Source organism: Pieris brassicae, chromosome 10, assembly GCF_905147105.1.
Source record: "Pieris brassicae chromosome 10, ilPieBrab1.1, whole genome shotgun sequence".
NCBI lineage: Eukaryota > Metazoa > Arthropoda > Insecta > Lepidoptera > Pieridae > Pieris > Pieris brassicae.
Genome location: NC_059674.1, coordinates 7,892,726 through 7,917,475, shown reverse-complemented (window position 1 = coordinate 7,917,475; position 24,750 = coordinate 7,892,726). Strand labels below are relative to the sequence as shown.

At 33.9% G+C, this 24,750-nt stretch overlaps 3 protein-coding genes and 1 long non-coding RNA gene across 53 annotated transcripts; 2 read left to right on the top strand and 2 right to left on the bottom strand.

Annotated features, from left to right (window-relative positions):
- The first annotated feature begins 3,598 nt into the window (after positions 1-3,598).
- LOC123714794 (fibroin heavy chain-like) lies at positions 3,599-11,116 on the top strand. 50 transcript variants are annotated; one of them, XM_045669321.1, is made up of 17 exons: positions 3,599-3,657; positions 4,413-4,496; positions 4,845-4,896; positions 5,135-5,185; positions 5,384-5,428; positions 5,651-5,695; positions 5,853-5,873; positions 5,986-6,033; positions 6,284-6,436; positions 6,711-6,782; positions 7,079-7,126; positions 7,665-7,709; positions 7,838-7,906; positions 8,185-8,394; positions 8,452-8,490; positions 8,890-9,726; positions 9,766-11,116. In XM_045669321.1, the coding sequence occupies exons 1-17, from the start codon at positions 3,622-3,624 to the stop codon at positions 11,028-11,030; spliced, it is 3,120 nt and encodes a 1,039-aa protein (XP_045525277.1). In that variant the 5' UTR covers positions 3,599-3,621; the 3' UTR covers positions 11,031-11,116. The 50 variants fall into 50 exon arrangements, with proteins under 50 accessions (XP_045525277.1, XP_045525261.1, XP_045525267.1 ...); XM_045669305.1 differs by adding an exon at positions 8,719-8,763 and having other exon boundaries at positions 8,185-8,604; positions 8,884-9,726; XM_045669311.1 differs by adding an exon at positions 8,719-8,775 and having other exon boundaries at positions 8,185-8,604; positions 8,947-9,726.
- Positions 11,117-11,471: 355 nt separating this feature from the next.
- Positions 11,472-13,348, bottom strand: LOC123715706 (PR domain zinc finger protein 5-like). Its single transcript, XM_045670941.1, has 2 exons — positions 12,955-13,348; positions 11,472-12,794 (listed from the first exon to the last, which is right to left on the bottom strand). The coding sequence occupies exons 1-2, from the start codon at positions 13,159-13,161 to the stop codon at positions 12,060-12,062; spliced, it is 942 nt and encodes a 313-aa protein (XP_045526897.1). The 5' UTR covers positions 13,162-13,348; the 3' UTR covers positions 11,472-12,059.
- Positions 13,349-15,104: 1,756 nt separating this feature from the next.
- LOC123715025 (4-hydroxybenzoate polyprenyltransferase, mitochondrial) lies at positions 15,105-24,636 on the bottom strand. The gene is made up of 7 exons (XM_045669808.1): positions 24,416-24,636; positions 23,594-23,921; positions 23,085-23,260; positions 22,695-22,842; positions 19,609-19,802; positions 19,263-19,451; positions 15,105-16,625 (listed from the first exon to the last, which is right to left on the bottom strand). The coding sequence occupies exons 2-7, from the start codon at positions 23,913-23,915 to the stop codon at positions 16,443-16,445; spliced, it is 1,212 nt and encodes a 403-aa protein (XP_045525764.1). The 5' UTR covers positions 23,916-23,921; positions 24,416-24,636; the 3' UTR covers positions 15,105-16,442.
- On the top strand, positions 17,073-18,842 carry LOC123715026. The gene is made up of 3 exons (XR_006754387.1): positions 17,073-17,421; positions 17,522-17,647; positions 17,763-18,842. It is a non-coding gene; the product is annotated as an uncharacterized LOC123715026 (long non-coding RNA).
- Positions 24,637-24,750: the final 114 nt, after the last annotated feature.

The window sequence follows — 24,750 nt, the reverse complement described above, 5'->3', positions numbered from 1 at the left end:
TCTCACGTTGTAAGATAAGAGATTTCGCACGCAACTAATGCTTACGCTTACGTACAACTAAGGCTTACGTACCTCTGCCTGTCCAGCAGTAGAATATGGCTGGTTTTACGCAAAGGCTCTAGAGAGATGAAAATATTTAAACCATCGACAGTTTTATCGGACTTCCAATGGTGGTATCGTGCATTTTTGTCGACATTTTTGCCAGTAAATTTAATCGTAAATGTGACAAATAAATATCTTGGCAGAGGGACCCAGATGCTTATGCGATTAACGTATTCACGGTATCCTGGAAAAATTCTCAGTACATTTTACAATAGACTAATAAGTCAGCAAAATAAGTCTGATTTGTCATTATTAGTGATTCGATTGAATTAATATGTAACTAGGTCTAGTTACCATCTTATAATTAATCTGAATATAATCAAATCTAATTAAATCATTATTTAAGTTCATGTGATTTTTACCATTTCACTCTGTAGTCATCTTTACAAGAAGACAGTATATCCTTCTTTCAATCGAAAGTGTATTTAATTTATCGTGTACTTATACATTATAACTATTATGGAAGTTTATTTTCCTACCAACCTATCTAACTCTCAACATCTATATGTTTTCTATGCTGATCTTGAAGACAAAGCTCGAGAAATTGAGGATAGAACTTTACTTACAGGTAAGTTCGTCTAATCATCAATTATTTGTTCAGGTTTTTGAAGGTTACAATTAACAATGAAACATCTATGTTTGTTTTGTATTATTCAAAGTGAATGCTTATCGCTATTATCGCTGATATATTATCTATTTAATTATAGACCAGTTTTAGCCCGCGGCGCATCCCGTCAAAAACATTTCTCATTTTATTATTTTTAATTTAAAACTTACCACTTTTCATTACCTTCTTTGGTTTAACTGTTCTCCAACCGTTAAGGGCGGTGGTTTGACCTTCGGCTTTGCCGAGGAGAGGCGCTGTATACTTTTCTGTATATGTGTTCTTTTAACGCTCGCTCATGAGGGGAAGTAACATAAGGAATCCGGCATGGCACAGTTGGCTGACTTACCAATTAAAAAAAAATACAGAAAAGTCCATGTAACTTCCTTCGATTTAACGCCTCTAAATTGGCTTTGGTTGCTTTAGCTTGTCTTCCATGCAATGATACATTCTTTACATTACACCCACACTTAATAACGACAACATATTTTATGTACATGACTAAAAGCACTAGTCTGAAATAAACTTCTAATTCTGATTTTTCTTCAACTTGACAACCCTCTGTAACGCTGTAAAATCTCACGGTCCCTTCAGTTTCGTTATATAGAGTTCACACTGTAAAATCATCACGAAACAAAAAATAGAAATCTGAGTCTCCAAGAGGGCAAAAGATTGTTGCGTCACTGGTTTATCTCAATTATGTATACAAACATAGTGTTAAAAGCCCATTTCTACTGAATTATAAACATCCACACATTTGTAATTGATTAATGATTTAGGTTAGTTTTTGGTTTAGGTTGATTGGTCCTTATTTGGTTAAAATAAAACTTCCTAATAATTCGTTGAGAAGAGGTGAAGATGGAATGTGGAATGTGTTTAATTTTTAAAAACTGTAGATTTATATACAAAAATTATCCTACACTGACCACTAGTGGTAACATGTGGTACCAAGATGCGAAGGGTGCGTAGACGATAAAATCGAGGCGCGGCAAAAAGTTGTCCTTTTCTGCGCGCAACCGTCGAAGGGTACGAACGTGTTCTTCTCAGAACAGTTCGATATCGTGGTCTAACGATAACGCAATTAACTGTTCTTTTCAGAACAAATTATTGTTTCATGACGATAACGTTTACAACTGTCCTTGTCAGGACACATCACTGTTTCATTACGACACGTACTAATCACCTACAATGACATAGTATTATCTCTCAGATTCGAAGTGTCTGCTTGACTCTCTTTAAGGGTTTTTTAATCGACGAATACCTTTACAATTTGTGGTTCTATAAACAAACAAGCAGTTCCATTTTATCCTATCATATATAATATACAAACAACAGTTTTATGACGTGTTTTTTTTTAAATTTATTGCTTTTTTTGGTAAATACTTGAAACACGAATGGAAAGATGATCATTTTATATAGGCTGATGTATGTGTTGTATAGGGATAATAAGCTTAATATTTAGATTATAACCAACAACAAATACACAAGTATTAATTTTCTACGGTTTTATTCTCTATCGATGTGGTATGTCTTCCAAGTGGAACACGATGTTGTAATTAAATATGTACTTTTTTAACATTCATCGAAAAAAAATCCCCCGTAACCTTGAATATGCTGGTTACACACAACGTCATGATCAAATTTTGCTTTGATCTAAAACATTACTTAAAAGCATTCACGTTTAACAATGTTTTACCTACATTGACGTGGCGTAGCGCTGAGCTATGAGCTTTATTCTGATGCAAGATTACGTTGATATTTTGACCCATAATATAGTTTTATGAGCCGTGTTGGCCTAGAGGCTTTAGCGTGGAACTCCTCTCACAGAGGTTATAGGTTCGATCCCCGGCTGTGCACGAAAGGACTTTCTTTCTATGTGCTCATTTTACATTCGCTCGCACGGTGAAAGTAAACATCCTGAGGGAACCAGCTAGACTTACACCCACAAAGCCGACGGCACAGGCGTGCCTGACACACACCAGCCTCCTGGCTGATCACCTACTTGCCTATAAGATGACAAACAATCATGAAATAGATACAGAAATTGAGGCCCAGACCTAAAAAGGCAGCGCCACTGGTTTATTGTGTATAGATTATTATTATATTGTATAGGTAGATGTAGCCACAAATATAAAACTTGACACATAAACAATTTAAATTAATTATACCACTCAAGATAAGTTTGATTGGACAATGGATTGTTATTATATTTTATATTAAGGACATTATAAAACCAAAAATCAATAACGTGGCAAAGCTGATCACTAGCCTGTAAAATTAATTATTAAAATAACATACAGGTACCTGAAGCGAAGGCTTGAATCGCCACAAGGTGTTATTATATATGTAGTATATTATTTTAAATGATTAATTACCTAATTAATTATTAATATATTGTACCGATAAGAAATAAGCAATATGAAGCGTGAAGCAGGTATTTTGCATATGAATAAAATAAAATTGGGATCGAGAATAATCTTTAAAGTGCAAAATATTAAAAATGATTATAATTAAACAACATCTTTTCGCTTTTTTTTATTACTGATATATCTTAGGTGAAGAACAATCTGTTTCATCTCAATACGGTATTAAATATTTATGTATTTTTGTTACTATGATTGACTGACTGATCAATTCGCAAAAATTTTCTTATATGTCTGCTGCGTGGATACTGCATGTTTCTTGGGGAAAACCAAAGCCCCCAGAATTCAGCTTACTGAACAAACACGTCCCCTAAATGACACAATAAAATATAATTAATTTTTGACGGAACCACTCTTAAACTCTGTTTTAACAAGAACATTCATGAAAATTGTTTGCATTCACGAACACTTGTGTAAATAATGTTTTAATTCACAAATCGGTATAAAAGGTGATATTTTTTTAGACAAATTAAGTTTCACTTCACAGTGACCATGGTGTCTTGTAAAGTCCTCTTGGCTTTGGCCTTGGTGAGTATAGCAAAAATAAGATTTATATCATTGGGTTATTAAACAATTATAATATGTATAATGATTGCATCACCTCAATAAATATTTTTCCATAGTTATTATTGAAAAATAATATTATAAATTCATTTATTTTTAATTTTAAAGACCAAATTAATTAATTAATTTATAGAATATTAGCGAACATGTGAACCTCTTAAACAATTATTTAAATATTCATTTCCAACGCAAGAATATGCAATATTTCCAATATTCTTAAAAACATAATAATAATTAAAAATAAATAAATATGTAATTAAATTTTAAAGAATTTGTGTGCTATACTTATACGTTGAGCGAGGAAAGCAACAGCTCTGTGTCACAGAAAACATCTACCAGGGGCCAATTTAAATACAAATCTTTAACAAGTATTTTAGTTTTTCATTATATCAAAAAATATTTAATCACCACAGTTGATACTCATCCACATGCGGTCCCATTGTATATTGTGTGTTTAATAAATTTTTTGCAAGGGAATTTAATTACTTACCCCAATACTTCGATCTATTTATTTCGATGTACCTACTCACGGGATTTCAATGCCTTCACACAGTAGTAATTTATAATTAAGGAAAAAAGAAATAAAGTTAGTTGTTATTAATCAAATTCTACTATACTTACTAAAACATCAGACAACTTGCCAAACAACTAATTATATATAATTTTGCATGTTCTGATTTTAAGAGAGACTTAGTAACGGTATTTATATTACTTTCCAGGTCACCATAGTATCAAGTACTCCAACATTCCTTCACCACCACCACCACCACGATCTTCGTGGTGGGCTAAGTCTTAAAGCAAATGTAAGTTGAAAACTGAACTATTAAAAATGCTTAATGCATAAAATACTCTGAATTTATGATCGTCTAATGCACAATGTGTGTATGCGCGTTTGTGGCATACTTTTGTATCTCTGATATTATTCTGTTCCAAACCGAATTTAGATTTTTTTTTATTTTCAATTTAATTCCAAGGGATTTGTCCAATTTTAGAGAAATATGAGTAAATAATGTTGTTTCTATTAATCACATAAAGCAGTATTTTGCTATATTATTATTTTAAATAAATATCTTATAAATAAGTCGCAGGAAAGGCTTTGTATACGAATGGTACTCGTAATAAAGTATTTTAATATTATTTTCTTTAAACAGCTTGGACTTGGTATTTCTGGAGGATTAAACTTGATATTTGGGAAACATAGACGTGAGTAGAAACTTTATTATACGCCAACACTTTTAACCTCACGAGTTGATTGATTCAATGCATTTTCAATACAAAAATATATTTTATAATATTTATTAAAAAATATAACTACATCTAAGAACCATCTTTAGGATATGCTAAGTTAATTCGAAAACATTAAATGCATTCAACACTTCAGCTTCTATTGGCATTTAACATTTACTTCAGACTAAATCAACACAGAATGATTTTTTTTCAGTAAACAACAGAGTATGCGACCAGGACACTCACAAATTATTGCTTGGATATAGTAAGTGATATTGAATCTAACTATACCCATATTTGTGATAAAATGTAATGAACATGGCAGTCTTGATAAAAAAATCTTTTGTTTTTGCCTACTCTAATTATGCTCAAAAATAGATTGAAATGTTTAAGGTAAAGTAGATTAGTTTATGGTGCATATTTCATATAACAAGTGACGTTCATTTAATTATATTTTTTATAGAAAAACCTCGTCACATCCATGACATCTATGGATTGGTGCCGAATTGTAAGTATTAACACCTATTTCTACCGATTACGCTTTAAAAATTGAATATTCCATCAGTACTGAGTTGGATTTATTTAAATATTCATACTCTCGCTGAAACTTGTGTTAGTTTTATGTTTTTTTACCAAAATCGGTACTCGCAACGCCAGTACCGATACTTTTACATGAATTACTTTTATTAGAGTTTTATTTTTAGTAAACTGTACCTTCATTATCTTCCAGTGATCACAGGATTGGGTGGCATCATTGATACACACGTTGATGGGTGTAAGTAATATATTTAAAAAAACTTGATAAAATTATAAAAGCCTTCATCTTCCAAAAAAACGAACAGAAAAACCTCTTTAAAGACAAAGTCAAAGCCTACACATATTCATAACATTTAGCATTATGCCTTGGTACTGAATTCCTACTTTGTTTTCAGATGGTTCTCTGCTCGCAAGATGTAAGTATTAGAAATATAAATTACATAATTAATGTTACATAAGTTTGTACCAAAATTTAAGTTTTAATAAATTTAAATATTTTCTATATACTAAAACTTTATTAACTTTCAGTGGTGATTGCATACTCAAGAATCTCCGTGTGCCTCAATATTAAACCAGGTAAGTTTCAAAATATCACAGTTTAATGAGACATTCTAAGCTTTGCCTATTTAGTTTAATTATTAACAACGGAGGTCGTTCGTTTGAATAAGGGCAGTGAACCAATGTAAACCTTACCTACCGATTACTATCATAATATTTCTAAAACCAGATATATAATTATTGCAGCTGAGCTCTCTATTTCTTTATCTTATCTACATTTCTCGAAAGTGTAAAGATATGTTAGTTTTATCGACATTTCCATTTTTAGGATCTCCCACGCCGCCATTCTGCGTACGGGACTTCTCTCAGTTTGGAGTAAAAGGATGCGGAAAGAATGCTCTCGAAATAGTTCAGCGATTCCAAGTTATCAACGCGGTTCAACTCGTCAATGCTCACATCCACAAATACACCGATGGCAGAGGTAAGTATCACTGGCAAATACACTATTTTTATCAGCTTTTTCCACGTCCGATACCCGGAGAAACTAGAACTATTTTAGTTAGCAATGTCAGAACGCTTATTGGCCAACTTTTTATGGAGTAAACTGTAGAAAAACTGTACTGTAAAACATATATCACCTATTATTGACAGTTTAAGTACCATTTCTTATATTTAAGTAGTTACCGTACATCAAATTTAACCCATTTTTAAACTTCTAAATAGTAGTGGAATCTTAAAAACATGAATCTTTGCAGGAATCGGTTCGACAAAGGGCTTCATTTACGTGATGTTCAAGATTGGTCTGGAAATTGCTCAGGGAATTGACAGTAAGTACTTTTATATTCACCAGTCTATCCTTACTTTAAATTTTACTATAAATCTACCTTCTATATGTTATTAACACATAATAAGACAGTGTCTTTCTTATTTGGATGCTTCTTCGTCTATATTTCTGACGTAAGCAACTGTAAGTTGTAAATTGTTTCCATTATACTGCGTAATAAACAATGCCAGCTGGTATAAGTACCTAAATAGCGACCAAAGAACATTGGTTCAAAATTAAATACAGTACATCTAATTTACTTATAAAATTTAACATACTTAAGAAATATTTATTTTACAGACAGACAAAATATCAACAAGAATTCTTTCAACTGGGTGTTCCTGCAAGGTATGATACTTTCAATTAGTAAATGTTTTATCCCATTTAACGACTAATCTCATGATGTATTTTGTAATCTTGTTTGTAACGTTACTTAATAATTAAGGCACCCTGCGTAAAATTCAGTGGTTCGATTACCAACTTTTCAGGTTTATAAAAACTATAACTGGTACAAATAATAAATGCAGTTTTCTAATACATATTTTTTATACATTTATTATCTATTTTTTACAGCAACTTAATACAATAGAAAACTTATTATTAATTCAAACTAAAAACATGGTGTAAACAAAACCAAAAACTAAAACCTCTTCATAACTAATTATAAATAATGCAATTCTTGTCAATTCAGCCGGTGTACATCTAAATATATTCGTCTCACAATAATATTCGAGACACGCGTTTGTTTCATGTTGTGGCTCCCCAAGATTTAACGCAAAATGTTTAAACACTTTTAATAAGATTTTGTTTACAAAATGTTCTTTTTTTTCAAAGACAGCTGCTTTTAGTTCTTTTTCTAATATATTATATTATATTCGTGTTTCAGTTACCATATTGATCGGTGCTTTCGGGAACTCCTACAAAGCGGACTGTAAGTAAAATTTAATTAATACAATATTAATAAAACATTATTTAAATTGAGTAAATTTTTCAAAAATTCTATTTTATATGCCTACATAGCAATTATTCAAATATCCAGTGTATTCATTACTTTTACAGTGGGAGCTTCAGTTTCTTTGGGAATAATCAAGACATGCCACCCAATTCTTCACAAACACGGATATCCAGGTAAAAAGTTATCGCTGATCAATTGAAAGTTAGCATTATCAGCTAGTTGCTAACCTAGAATGTACCTACATTCTATTTTGTTAGTATATCTTTAATGAATTATATTACTCGTTTCATTTTCAAGTTTATTGAAAAAGTAATTTAGAGAAATCATCAAAATCACGATATCTAACATAATGTTTTGCTACATATGTTCATATCGTGCGATGCGATACAACAACATTAAAAAATATTAAGTGTAGTCATAATTATAAATTTCAACCTGTTTTCTTTTGCAGGCGTCTTGCACTTGTGGCAGGAAGTGAACCTTATAATAAAACCATGTAATGGTATCAGAGGACCATTTAATCCAATTGATGACAATGATGGTGACGATAAAGACATTGATTTAGGTGATTGGAATGATGATAATGATGACGATGATAATGAAGGCAGCTCTGGCACTGGAAAAGGCGTCGGACAAGGACAAGGCAACTCCAACGATGGTGGTAGCTCTGGCTCTGGATATGGATACGGACAAGGACAAGGCAACTCCAACAATGGAGGTAGCTCTGGCACTGGAAAAGGCGTCGGACAAGGACAAGGCAACTCCAACAATGGAGGTAACTCTGGCACTGGAAAAGGCGTCGGACAAGGACAAGGCAACTCCAACATTGATGGTAGCTCTGGCACTGGAAAAGGTGTGGGACAAGGACAAGGCAACTCCAACGGTGCTGGTAGCTCTGGCTCTGGATATGGATACGGACAAGGACAAGGCAACTCCAACGGTGCTGGTAGCTCTGGCTCTGGATATGGATACGGACAAGGACAAGGCAACTCCAACAATGGAGGTAGCTCTGGCACTGGAAAAGGCGTCGGACAAGGACAAGGCAACTCCAATGCTGGTGGTAGCTCTGGCTCTGGATATGGATACGGACAAGGACAAGGCAACTCCAATGCTGGTGGTAGCTCTGGCTCTGGATATGGATACGGACAAGGACAAGGCAACTCCAACGATGGTGGTAGCTCTGGCTCTGGATATGGATACGGACAAGGACAAGGCAACTCCAACAATGGAGGTAGCTCTGGCACTGGAAAAGGCGTCGGACAAGGACAAGGCAACTCCAACAATGGAGGTAACTCTGGCACTGGAAAAGGCGTCGGACAAGGACAAGGCAACTCCAACATTGATGGTAGCTCTGGCACTGGAAAAGGTGTGGGACAAGGACAAGGCAACTCCAACGGTGCTGGTAGCTCTGGCTCTGGATATGGATACGGACAAGGACAAGGCAACTCCAACGGTGCTGGTAGCTCTGGCTCTGGATATGGATACGGACAAGGACAAGGCAACTCCAACAATGGAGGTAGCTCTGGCACTGGAAAAGGCGTCGGACAAGGACAAGGCAACTCCAATGCTGGTGGTAGCTCTGGCTCTGGATATGGATACGGACAAGGACAAGGCAACTCCAACAATGGAGGTAGCTCTGGCACTGGAAAAGGCGTCGGACAAGGACAAGGCAACTCCAACGATGGTGGTAGCTCTGGCTCTGGATATGGATACGGACAAGGACAAGGCAACTCCAACAATGGAGGTAGCTCTGGCTCTGGATATGGATACGGACAAGGACAAGGCAACTCCAACGATGATGATAGCTCTGGCTCTGGAAAAGGTGTCGGACAAGGACAAGGCAACTCCAACAATGGTGGTAGCTCTGGCTCTGGAAAAGGTGTAGGACAAGGACAAGGTAACTCCAACGATGGTGGTAGCTCTGGCTCTGGATATGGATACGGACAAGGACAAGCCAACTCCAACAATGGTGGTAGCTCTGGCACTGGACAAGGCAACTCCAACAATAGTGGTAGCTCTGGCACTGGACAAGGCTTCGGACAAGGACAAGGCAACTCCAATGCTGGTGGTAGCTCTGGCTCTGGATATGGATACGGACAAGGACAAGGCAACTCCAACGATGATGATAGCTCTGGCTCTGGAAAAGGTGTCGGACAAGGACAAGGCAACTCCAACGATGGTGGTAGCTCTGGCTCTGGATATGGATACGGACAAGGACAAGGCAACTCCAACAATGGAGGTAGCTCTGGCACTGGAAAAGGCGTCGGACAAGGACAAGGCAACTCCAACGATGATGATAGCTCTGGCTCTGGAAAAGGTGTCGGACAAGGACAAGGCAACTCCAACAATGGTGGTAGCTCTGGCTCTGGAAAAGGTGTGGGACAAGGACAAGGCAACTCCAACGCTGGTGGTAGCTCTGGCTCTGGATATGGATACGGACAAGGACAAGGCAACTCCAACGATGGTGGTAGCTCTGGCTCTGGATATGGATACGGACAAGGACAAGGCAACTCCAACGATGATGATAGCTCTGGCTCTGGAAAAGGTGTCGGACAAGGACAAGGCAACTCCAACGATGGTGGTAGCTCTGGCTCTGGATATGGATACGGACAAGGACAAGGCAACTCCAACAATGGTGGTAGCTCTGGCACTGGAAAAGGTGTGGGACAAGGACAAGGCAACTCCAACGCTGGTGGTAGCTCTGGCTCTGGAAATGGATACGGACAAGGACAAGGCAACTCCAACGATGGTGGTAGCTCTGGCACTGGAAAAGGCGTCGGACAAGGACAAGGCAACTCCAACGATGGTGGTAGCTCTGGCTCTGGATACGGACAAGGACAAGGCAACTCCAACAATGGTGGTAGCTCTGGCACTGGAAAAGGCGTCGGACAAGGACAAGGCAACTCCAACGATGATGATAGCTCTGGCTCTGGAAAAGGTGTCGGACAACGACAAGGCAACTCCAACAATGGTGGTAGCTCTGGCTCTGGAAAAGGTGTAGGACAAGAACAAGGTAACTCCAACGATGGTGGTAGCTCTGGCTCTGGAAAAAGATTCGGACAAGGACAAGGCAACTCCAAACAAGGCAGTGACGGCTTCGGATTCGGTTTTGGTTTCGGTTCTGGCCAAGGATCTTTTAAATATGGACAATGTATTAATGTGGTTGCTATTCCGTCTTTCAATGGTTATAGATCAAACCCATTCTCTAGCAACTATGAAAGTGGTGTTTCCTGGGCATTTATACCAGAGTCTGACTTCAATGGAAATAATTACAGAAACAGTGCAAGAATTTATTAATTACTTAATATTATTATTTTCTGACAATTGTAATGTCCAGTATTATAATGGATTTGCATTTTATTATATTTAAGGATGAGCATTTATATTTGATGTTTTTTTTTTATAATCCTGAACATCCTTATATTTAATTAACTGACTTTAAATACTACATTGAAACCCTCAGAAACACAACAACACAAACTTTACATGTTTTCAAATGTATTTTTTGTTAAAACTGATGGAACCATACAATCTTGGTTGCTAATTTCTAACGATAATTATGAAAAAATACTACTCATGTTATGAATGTTTATTAAAAACTTTTAGGTTAAGACAAAGATCAAAAAAATTGATTATCAATTTGTATGGTCCGGTATTTTAAAATGAAACCGAGAAGACATAATTAATTTAATTTTATGATGAAATGTAAAAAAAATTCAATTAATTAAAACAATAGCCTTTGTCTCTTAATATACTATATTAAATACATATACAAAATTGAATATAGAAATTGAAGTACTTGAAAGTAAAATTAAATTAATAACCGTTGCTTACAACATAATGATAAGCTGTTAAATAAAATTGATACCTACTAAAACTTACCCCGAACAAAATTATTTTATGTCATATTTTAAAATCAAGTATATTGTAAATTATATTTTTCTTAGATGTAATATTTAACTGTGTAAGATGTCTCAATGTCTGGTACAGGAAAATAACTTAAGCTACAATATTTGTCCAGATTCATACTGTATCTAATATACCTATATATAAGGCTAGGTATGTGGTATTTTGGAGAATATTAATCCATATAATTTTTATTTTAATATAAGATAAAATCATAACACTTATTTATTTAGCATTGGTCAACTTATAAGTATGTATTATGCATATTGAACAGCTTTGTGAGGCAACAACTTAGTTTCAGTTTATTCAATATCTATAAAAAAAACCTGCAAAGCATACACAAGAATTGTGTCTTGTGCCTGTCAGGGGCTAAGATATATTTATTGACCCTACAAAATGTCTAAAATTAAAAATAATATGTTAATGTTTAGGAGCATGGTTTCCTTTTAACTGAAATACATGCTGTTTTAAAAGTACCTTATTTGAGAATACCTCTCCACACATACACTGATACTTATTTTCAGTAATTTCATTTCCCATGACATGTTCATATATATGAATTTGCATCTTAATTAAATTGTTAAAAATTTCTCGACACAATATACAAACTCTATAATCATTTGATAGCATCAAACCACGGAAATGGGATGTCCTGGACAATTTTTTTGTATAAGATGTTGGATAAAAATATATGTCTATGTTATTATATGTTGGAAGATTGGAAAAATTTCGTTTGTGTCTTAACTTAATATGATTATTAAATAAATCCTCCTTTTTTGTTTGATATTGACATATTTCACAATGAAAGTATTTGCTATGGGATAGGATGTGTTCTTTCAATGCTTTACGATCTTTGCACTTTAGAAAACATATTTTGCATGTAGCAACACTTTGTATATTATGGTGTATATAGTGAAACCATAAATTTTTTACTGGTATAGTTCGATTGCAGCGAGCACACTCTATTTTTTTTATATTTATATGACAGTGGACTATGTGAACAGCCAACTGCTTTTTATTGAAGAAGAAAGCCTGACATATATCACAAATAAATAGCTCTCGTTCAACACGGACAGCATCTTCAGAACTAAGTAGATGTTCAGATTTAATATGCTTCTTTAAGTCATCTGAACTATCAAATTTTTTTAGACATATCTGAAATTTTCAAAAAATATATTACAATTTAACGGAAATTAAATACTTTTAAAGTTGTAACTGATTATTATGACAAAAGAATTCACACATTATATGTATGTGCAATGTACATTTGTGTGTATGCTTTTGTCATATTGATAGTGTCTAGGTATTAACATACTTCACACAATTCATCCGAGTCTTGATAAAGCAAATGCAACATTTCCTGTTTATGCTTCATATGTTTGTGTACTTCGATTTCTGTTTCACTTGTCCACCCACCTGAATCGCACATATCACAATCGTATGTTTCACTATCTTCACAAATAGGAGACTTCTCCTTTTCGATGGGGATACGATTAGCAAGCTCACTCGTTGACTGGAACATGGTGGACTTTTGAAAAGATGTTTGAAATAAGTAATATTCGTAACAACGTAGAACTGTACGTGTTTGTTACTTTAAGTAAACAAATATAGAACTTTATTATAAATTATTATAGAAAATTTTTGATCTTCACAAAATGTAAAGTTTTGCTTTTGCTTTTGTCCACAGATGCAGTGTTGCAGGTTGCTACTTGCTAGATAACACAGATAAAATACATTTTCTCGAGAAAAGTAACATATATATAATTCTAGAAAGCTATTCTTAATTACACAGAAAATTTCAAGTTTTCTTTCGATACAATTTTTTATTTAAATTAATGAAAAAAGTGGACCCTACTTAAAACATATAGTAAATAATGTGGAAGTAATATTATAATTTGTAAACTAAGGGTACAAAAATCTAATAATTGGTAACATTCTGGCAGTAGCCTTTCTGCCTGCTCTTTTACTTCAGTGAAAAAAATTTAATCGAAACAAACACAAAAAAATCGATTAAACAAAGAAGAAGATTTTTATTAAAGATAGAGAGAGATAAAAAGTACCGTTAGCAATAATGTTAAGATTTGAACCACATCATGTTTGTTTAATCTCGACTCGACCGGTCGGCTTTTCTCGAAGGTCTCATTTACCTTTAAATTCCTTTCCCTTCATCCATATCCTGTTTACTTGCAACATTGGACCCACATGTATATAAACTTTTAACAGCTTTTATTTTAAGTAATGATATAAAAATTTAGACAATATGAAAGTAAATTTATGTAAATATCTTGTCTTACACTCCTTTTTATGTAGCTCTATAAGAATTGATCTTTTATTGTTTAGATTTATTTCCATTCTTAAATTCCTTTCCATTTGACAATTATATTTTTTTACCCGTTTCCCTGTTCTTACCCTGGGCCACAATGTACAAACCGTGCGGGCCTTAAAAAAATATAATATTAAGATATAACATTGTTTAACTAACAAATCTGGGTGACATTTTTGCATTATTTAAGATGTCATGTGGAACATGGTGTAATGGTTGCAACTGCTTAGAAACATTCTGTAATAAAAAAAACTTAGCGATTAAAAAGAGCGGCGGAGAGTTTATTGCCAGTTCTTCTCTTCCGTTCTACGCCCTTGATTTGAGAACTGGCCTTAAATGTAAAGTAAGTAATTTAATGTATGTACATTTCTTTTTTATTGACATTCATTAGTGTACATTGTGTTACCTATATGAATAACAGATTTTTTAACTTTTGAAAATTTGTTTTCCTACTTCAATTTCCGTCCTTTGATATAATTAATGTATATTGAATTTAAGCCAGTTTTATTTTTATAACAATATAAAATTATAACCATTTATGTACTTATATATACTAAATTTAACTGATCCTTTGTTAGCAGGATTGCGAGAATCCATTATATTCACAGGCTCACAAGAAATATTGAAAATATGGCAAATATTGTTAAAGAAATGAAAGGAAACTTTTTGTCACACTTCATGGCAAGAACAAATTTTATTTTACAAAACAATTTAAAACATAAAAAGTAACAGTTGTTTATTATTTAACACAACAATAGTTTTACAATGATTTCTATATATAAATTATTACCAGCCATATAAATAGCAATTTCAATTGACATCTATGTTTTCTATGCTAAAATTACTTATTAAAAATATTTTAATAAGTACTTGCCAATTTTAAATTATATTTTTGAACAACATCATAATCCTAATGTAGTCTAATTACATCATTACTTAAATATTTTTGGTAACATTGCTACAATATCTATTTAACATACAATATACTAAACTATAATCATTGTAAATGGCAACACGGACCTGTCATACAATTCTAGTGACTGACATAATGCAAACATGTTTTTATGTGATTCTAAAGCAATATATATATCTTAAAAGATCAGCTCCCAACATTAATTAACTCGAGCATTAAAAGTCGGTAGCAGGTTAAAAGCCAAGCTTTGGTGGTCACTTTAATCTGCTGCACAAAGTAATTATCCTCTTAAATAAGAATTAGTCTGATTGCGCTGTCTCTTCAATATACAACATTATAAATAGATAAGAACAGTAGAAAGTGCTGTGCCTTAGTTATACCCGTCATAGGCTTATAACTATACTTGCAAATTTGATAAAATCATTACTGTTGCTTTTATTAAAGTTCTGGATTATATATAAATAAATAATTTTTATGCTCAAATTACTTATATATGTTTACCCTATTTACTATACATGCGGGCCAGCCGAAAACATAATTTACTTTAAATTTAAATGCGATTTAATCCAATAAAGTATATTTTAAACATGTGCAATGTGTAGGAAAATACAATATAATATAAAGTTCAATAATAACTGATCCTTTATATATAAATCACAGCCTTTGCAATTTTAACATATTTAACTAACAAATTTTTGCAAGTTTATGTCACCGGAACAGCTATTCACTATTTAAACTTTCCATTGAGCTCATACACCGATATTCGATATCATCTGATTAAAAAAAATTGGCCTATCGATAGTAGTACATCACTTTTTATCTACCTACCTTTAGGGTAAGATAAAAAAAACGAGACTTGGTAGAGCAATACGTTTTTGACATACGGGAGTCTCACTTAGCGCAGTCTTGTTTCTGAATTTCACCTTAAGTGTCTAAAGAAAGTGTTATATGTCATAATAACGATACATTTAATGAAAGACCTATTCAGTTGTACTTTGAGTGGCAAATTCAATTTTATAGTTATTATTGCGTATTAAAAACGGAAAAAAAACTTAGTCCAAACATTGATACTGAGAATATTACTTGCCATATAGGACAATATTTAATTAGCTCGCTTACAAAGTCGTAGTTTGACAGAGACACTTCAAGTGATCAAAAGCAATTGACAAACCGAATACAAAACATTATTAAGGGCAGTGTCGCCAGATCAGAGGATTTCCACTTAGATTTAGGGGTTTCTCAAGCTTGTTAGGGGCAGAATAGAGGATATTCTTTATATATAAATACAGTTTTTTGCTATTGCATATCACATTCCTGATTTTAAAACTAAATTGGAGTACCAACACACGCAACCGCAAAAACCGAATAAAACTTAAACCCGTCAATCCATTTTCTATTACAGATACTTTACATAATGCCTTTCATTTCCAAACAATCCCAACATCCGCTTGGTGAGGACATCCTAGGGGATTTCTGGGGGGAAATCAAATTAGTCTAGGGGGACCTCGTCGAGACTATTTGGCAACACTGATCAGGGGTAATGTTGGGTACATTACGTTATTTGCTATTAACCAAATAAGCAGCTTTTCGTGGCTTCCAAATTATCTTTCCCTTTAAACTTTTCCCGATTCTCCATATATTTATTATAACCTCCACCTAAAATACCCATTAATATTATAAAACCCACTACGGCGTTGGATTTGAACTTTTTTGCACAATCCGCAGGGTTGTCGGTGTCGAGAGTGTATATCTAGAAATAGCAAAAAGAGGACATTAACCGATTGCAAAATTAAAGTCAAATTATTTATTTAGAATTACATACATATCACTCTTGAATACACAACACACACTTTCAATAATGTGGTTACGTACGTCAATAAAAACATTCTACAATCGAGTGAATACAATTGTCTAGAAAAATATATCTTAGAGTCTGGCTAACGAAAGTAGATACTGTATTTTTTTTGCAAACTTTTTATATGACAACACTAAAGTGTTCCTACCATCGGATATTTACCCTACAAATTGGGGTATTTTAAGCAGAAAGTACTTAGGAACAATTCATTCCAAAAAGGCATTTTTAAAACAAACTTATTTCAAAATTTTTATAAAATGAGTTTTAAAAATTCGTACGTGTGCTAAAATTGTATTCATCGAAAATAAGTATCGTATGTACGTGTTGGTCTAATAAATAACTTAATTAATTAGATACACTATTTACTAGAGAAAAACTTGGCAATTTTATTTTAAAGAAATTAATTTTCGGCTGTTTTCCGAAAGATTTTGTAAAATCGGAATCAGTGTATGGTATCCCTATCTCTGACGTAACAAGATGGCGTGTAGTGGATGTTTCGTTGTGGTTGACTTGCGTATAGTTTTGTTGTGATATATCCGTGTTAATGCTATAAAAATGAATAAAACTATAAAGAGTGAAGTGCGAAAATTATTGTTTTGTATGATTTCGAAATATGAAGAGAAAAAGCTTGTGAAACAAGCCGTATTGCGAGAAAAACAGGATTGTTTACGTACTGTGACTGATTTTTTTGGTTAGTACGGTCAAAAAGTCTTGATATTTTTTTATTATAAATAAGTACATATTAGTTTTAGTCACTTTATGTTAATGTTAATGTTATTGTTCTTTTACAGATAGTCTTGAGGATAATGCACGAACTGCTGAAGTTTAACAAGCAATTGAAAAGGTCACAGATTTAGATCAAAAAGATATGATGAAATCGCAGAACCAGTACTTAGAAGAACTATCTTCACTCACCAGTGAGTTTTCACTCAACGTTAATTTTAGACTAGTTTTGTAGTACTTGTGTATTTTCTATTATTTCTTAGTTATGAGACTCACGATAATGGACATTTTATTTTATTCTTTTTACAGATGTAAGTGTTATTACATTGAAGAGAATTAAAAAAGAAGGTGTCACCCTTCAAAAGTGCCGAACTTAGATAGTTTCGATATGGATGTTATTCGTAATAAAGTAAACGAATTTTACTGTGTTAGGAAACAAGTACCAACATTAAGATCTTTGTTGGTAGAGTTAAAAGAAAGTATAGAATTTGGTGGATGTCGTGAAACTCTCCGTCGCATATTATTAGCCAACGGTTATGAATTTAAGAAAAACAAAAATGAATGTTCATTATTAATTGAACGATATGACATAGCTGCATGGAGACATCGCTTCTTGCGTAACTTATGTCCACAAAACCTATAAGCCTAAAAAATGTTGGCAAGGTCCATCAACAAGTGGAATAATTGAAAATATATCGTCAGGAAAACGATATATTATTGTGAATGCAGGATCAGAGAAAGACCTTATTCCAAACTCATTGTTAGTATTTAGCACCAAATCTAAAATGGCCGACTACCACCATGACATGAATTCCACAAACTTCAACAAATGGCTTCAAGAAAAGCTTATTCCCAATTAAATGAACCAAGTGTAATTGTAATGGACAATGCATCATACCATTCTGTCATAATAAATAAAGCGCCCACATCTCAAAATCGAAAGTTAGAGATACAGAATTGGCTTACATTGAATGTTATTTCATTTGAAACATACAATTCAAAAGCAGAGTTGCTCTGCTTAGTAAAACAGAACACACCAGAACCTATTTATGAAGTTGATGAACTTTTAAGCCAAAACGGACATGAAGTGCTAAGACTTCCTCCATATCATTGTGACCTAAATGCTATAGAACTCATATGGAGTCTAGCAAAAAGAAACGTGGGAAGCAAAAATGTAAGCCGAACTCCAAAAGAGGTCGAGGATCTCATAAAACAATCTTTTGAGAGTATTACAGCAGATGATTGGAAAAAAATGACAGACCATGTCATTCATGTGGAAGACAAGTACAAAAGAAGAGACCATATAACTGAAAATAATTTAGAAAGATTCATCATCAATTTACGAGACAGCAGCGACTCCAGTGATTCTGACGATTCACTCCATGTTGAATTTTTAGATTCATATTTTGATTATAGTGATTAAAAAACAGTATAAAAATATATGGTGTTGTTTTCTTTGATACATATTCACATAGATTTACAAATATTTAAACTCATGATAATATTGATACTCATGATAGTGTTTGATAGCCTGTTTGTTCCTTTAATACGCCACAATGGAGTGACGTATCCGTGCGATGTTTGGTATGGAGTTAATAAAGAGTTAACAAGTTACTTTTAATCTCGTCATAACGCGGACAAAATTGCAAGCATCCACTAGTAAAATAAAAATGAATGTCAAAGTATCAAAGTGAGTTGTTCCAACTTTCCTTTTTACTTTAGGGCTGCCATGCTGATAATTTTTAAATTTGCCGCGCTTTTTCAGTATCAACTTTCATTAGCCAGACTCTAACAATTTTCTAAACTCACTTGTCGGCCAGCATGGCCCGCGAATGCAATCAGTCCAGCATAGTACAACACATTGAGGTCTGCCGCGTACCCTGCGAGAGAAAAGCCAGCCAAAGATATGGATAACGCGGCCGTTAATGCCGGCTTTGTGTGTTCGCCAAATGTTAGAGCTGTTGACTTAACACCGATACGAGAATCGTCGACTTTGTCCTGAAAATAATGAATGGTCCAACTAAATTAAAATTATAATATGTAATTACTATTTCAATATTCTTTCAGCTGATTGAAAACTTGGCTTTTATACAAATCACAATTCCCATACCAAAAATGATTTAATTCTGATTTAACTTTTAGTATAAATCCTCACCTGATGTGCATATATTGTGTCATATAAAACGGTCCATGCCATTGCGGCTATATACAGTGGTACACAGACAGATGGTTCCAAATGTCCTTGTAGTACTGAATAACCCAATAATGCTCCCCAATTGAATGTGGCTCCGAGGTAGACTTGAGGGTAGTTGGTGAACCTCTTTGCAAGTGGGTAGGTTATTACAAAGACTGTAAAATAAAATGTATAGAAATATTAGACCTAGCTTTGCACAGACAGATTTTTTTGAGAAATTATAGACCAATGCGTCATGAATCAAAAATGAGTAATTATCCACATTAATGAAATTAAATGTAATTTTATTTATTTATTTACACTTCGTTACACTACAAAATAAGAATAAAAATTAACATAATTAAATCAAAAGGAGGGCAACTGACAGCCTTATCGCTTACGAGCGTTCTCTTCCAGGCAACCACTGTGAGTAAAGAAAAAATAAATGTATTAAATAAGATAGGCAAGTAGTGCCACAGTTATTAAAACTAAACAGGAATAAAATATTAAAGATAAAGTAAAAAGACACATAAATCACGATAATTTAAGATAAGTCTCACGTCAGTTAGTAGTTAGTAAGAAAGTTAGGGATACGATGTGGACATGTAATGTTTGTAAAGAAGAAATTTAAAGGAAGATAAAGAAGGAGCTAAGCGAATAGGGACGGGAAGTGAATTCCATAGCCTAACTGCGGAGACCTTAAAGGAATCGCCAAGAAAGGAGGAGTTATGAGATGGAATTTCAAGGGTATAGTTTTCGGAAGAGCGTAAGCTATAGTTATGGGCTCCCAGAAAATTGAAATCATTTTTGAGATAGGAAGGAGTTTTAGGGTTGAACAGGATGGAGTATAGGAGATGAAGAACATGAGCATCACGTCGCTGACGAATTGGCAACCAGCCTAGCCGCTTACGGAACGCAGAGTTATGATCGTACTTTCTTAGACCGAATATAAATCTGATACAGAAATTTTGGAGACGATCCAGTCTATTTAGAAATTCCTCGTTAAGATCGGAGGAGCATGAATCGGCGGAATCCAGTAAAGGCAGGAGGAGAGATTGCGCCAGTGAGGTTTTGGTACTAAAAGGAAGAAAATTACTAAGACGTCGAAGGATACTGGAGGCACCGTACAATTTTCGGCTAACTTCTTTAACATGCTGCTCCCAGGATAAATTTTGATCAAATAAAACCCCCAAATTTTTTTTTTTTTTATTAAAAATTTAAAATTACACCGTCGATATGGATAGGGGGTATCCTGGCCCAATCAATTCTCGTCGTGAAATAGGGGCTGCCAATAATTAATACCTTACTCTTTTTGGGATTGATTAGAAGACCAAAATTTTACTCCAGTCAACTATTTTTGCCAGCTCATTGCTAGTAGATTGTATGGCTTGCGGGAGATCATCGAGACTTGATTGTACGTAGATTTGAAGATCGTCAGCGTATAAATGAAAATTAGTTGAAAGTCGGAAAGTTAAGGAGTTAATATATATAGCAAAAAGAAGAGGAGAAAGTACGCCACCTTGCGGAACGCCAGATTAAATCAAACTCCACTGAGATATGCAATCGCTTGTCTTAATACACTGGCGGCGCCCATTAATATAGTTAGAGAACCAGTTAACAGCATGAGAAGAAATATTAATAGATCTAAGCAACCCCATTAGAATTTTAAAATTAATAGTATTAAAAGCGTTGCTGAAATCTAGCAGTGTGAGAATTGTCAGTTGTTTATGGTCCATGCCTTCGCGAATATCATCGGCTACTATGACCAGAGCAGTAGTCGTGCTATGTCCAGGTCGAAACCCAGTCTGAAGTGGATTCAGTATGGAATTTTTTTTCAGGAAATGATGTAATTGCTCATGTATAAGGCGTTCAAGTACCTTGGATAGAAATGGTAGAATCGAGATGTGTCGAAAATCAGAAAAAGTACTCGGATTAGCCTTTTTGGGGATAGGGATGATAAGTCCATCCTTTCAGCAAGAAGGAAATTCACCTATAGAAATGGAAAAATATGTGTGATTACAGGAAGTATAAGAGAGAGAATAGGTATGATCATAGCACGACCAATCAGGTCAGAACCAACAGCATTGGAATGAATAGACGAAATACTCGATTCAACTTTCTGACTAGAGAATTCAGCGAAAGAGAAAGATGGAAAACTAGGACGAGGGAGATATGATATATACTCAAGTGTTAAGTCCAGATCGATATTACTTGAAGTGGAGTGAGAGGTAAAATGGGCGTTTAGGCTGTTTACGTCGATATCGGGAGTCATGGCAGTACGTGGTGGCTTACCGATACCAAGAGATTTTAAAAATTTCCATATTTTGGAGGGATACCCATTAGACACTGAGTCGTGAATGTGTCGTCTCTGCGCATCCCGACAACGCGTGTTGCAACGGTTGCGCAAGGTTCTGTAAAATACATGTTCCTTATCCGTTTTGGCTGTTCTCATCTTGGCCTTAGCACGGTTTTTTTGTTTAATCAAAGATTTGATTTCATCGTTGAGCCAAGGAGCAGGTAAATGCTTGAGTTTAACGGGCCTCAAAGGAGCATGTATATCGAAAAGATTAGTGATGGAGGCATTTATTAAATCAACTTTACCATTGAGGGTGGGACACTCGTAAATCGTGCTAAAGTCAATTCTGGCCGCATCTATAAGCAGACGCTCGGTGTCGATCGCAGCAAATTTGCGCCTAAGGACTGCGGTGGGTTTTAGTTTAGGAGGTTTAAGATTGAGAGACAAATAAATGAGGTAGTGATGAGAAAAAGCAACAGCAAGAAGTTGGCCATGGTTGGTAACTAGGTCAGGAGAAGAGGTAAATATAAGGTCCAATAAGGAAGGAGTGGAGCCTGGGACTTAGTGCGTGGCATTAAGTGGCAGGTTATGAAGATTATAAGACTCGGTGATGGAGAGCAACTTTTGCGATCGGCAGTCATCTTTGATTAAGCAGGTATTGAAATCACCCATAACTATTATGTTTTTATAGAGAGGCGAAAACTTGTTAATAATTGTAATTTTGTTAATATTAATGTAATAAGTTAATAAAATATTCGTAAATTTTACTTACACATACTACTAGCTCCTAACAGGACACTATAGCAGTTAAATTGTAATAATATTCCTAGACCCAGGCTTAATTGTAAGGCAAGGAAAGCAATTGCTTGCTTCTCACTTATTAAACCAGCCACTAGAGGGCGGTTAGCGGTCCTTTCTACCTGAAACAAAACATTACCTATTACTAGAACATGCCCATGGTTTTAGTTCTTTCATCTTAATTAATATAACATATATTGTAACATTAATATAATATGTATATCAGTATTAAAATAATATAACTAAAATCAAATTTTATAAATAAGTTTCACACTTTTAAAGATACAGTTAAATACATTTTCACTAAAATATAGAGTTATAAAAACATAAACCAATTCTATAAACATGTTCTATACATATGTACCTGTTTATCAATATCACGATCCCATAGATCGTTGATTGTACACCCAGCTCCCCTCATAAGACCTGCACCAGCTAAGAACAAACCCGCAGTATGTAAGCTAGTGTAAAGATCTACATTACCAGGAATTGAGGCCAACGCTATTGACCATGTGCTTGGAAAGTAAAGGAGGTAGACACCTGAAAATGTGAATAATGTAGACAAACTTTCAGAGTGGGAAAATATTTTTTACACCTGTGCATAATTAACAGGCTTTTGAATAATTTTGTAAACATATAAAGTATTTTTTTTGCCAAATTTAATAATAATTATAAATTAATTAATATTTTGAAACAAATTACTGTTCTGATATACTCAAACTTTTTTATATATAAAGTATTTTTATATTAACTTCCTATATCAAAAGTCAGAAGGCATAGGATTGTTACCTCACTGCTTAAAAAAATTGTTAAAAGATACATAAACAATGTACTTAATTCTATCAATAATAATAGAAATAAGGCATAAATTACCTATAGGTTTATCCCATCTTGCCAATTTTATATATGGATCAACTTTGTCTCTCCAGAATAATCTAAAATCCCTCTCCTTTTTATCTTCTTTAATTTGCTTGTTTAGGACTATCTTAGGTGCAGTTGTCTCTATAATAACTTTTTGTCTATGATGATCACTTTGAGTTGAATGTACTCTATAAAATATTGTTTGTCTTTGGTATCTTGTCCCACACATACACATTTTAGGTAGATTTGAAAATTGTCTTAAAATATGCCTTTTTGATTGGACTAGCAGATTTATGTTTATATTTGTACAGTGACGTAGGCTTGTGGTTAGCATTTTCACCTAAAAAGAAATAATGAATTAGAGTAAAATATACTTTAGCCAGGCTGCAAAAAGTAGACAAATTACTTAAACTCAAGTGCCAATTGCCACCAGTGCCAGGTGTTTGTCTAAAAATGTAACAATTTAACTACTACATTAAACTTTTTAAAGTAAAAATAATTAATTATATCATTTAAATCTAGCAAATTTGAATGGTAACCTCCAATTTAGCTGTAGTGTAATTAAAATTACAATTTCAAGCAGTTAATTATTTTTACTTCATTCTTGTATGACACGTAAATCATCTCTTGTTAAACTCGTGTTAAAACTAATTTCCAGACGCACACATAAATACTGTACATCGCCAGCACAAGAAAAATATTAGTAGAGGATTTAAAAGGAAAGTTACGCAAATATTATTATTATTATGACATATATATAACCTAAGATATTCTATAAGAACAGTATACTTAAGACTGATTTTTATTTTTACAAGTCTTAGAGTTGAGACTCACCTTGGACTTGCAGTCAAGGACCAGAAATAATAGGAAATTGATTACTCCTTACACTGGTTTTAATAGCAAGGTTATAAGCTTAGATAAAAAAGTTAATGTATTAATACTGTCACGGTTCCTACATTTTCACCACCATTAATGTAATAATGGTTTTGATTAACTACTTTTTTATTAGATTATCGTGTCAATGATATGATAACTATAAATATTTAATTTCTACACAGCAATCAAATTGAATGAACCGCGTCATGACATAATCACATAACATCACATGGATATTATTATTATCATAATTGCCATTGGGAGTTGAGATAGTTGACAGCTGTCAAGTGCAC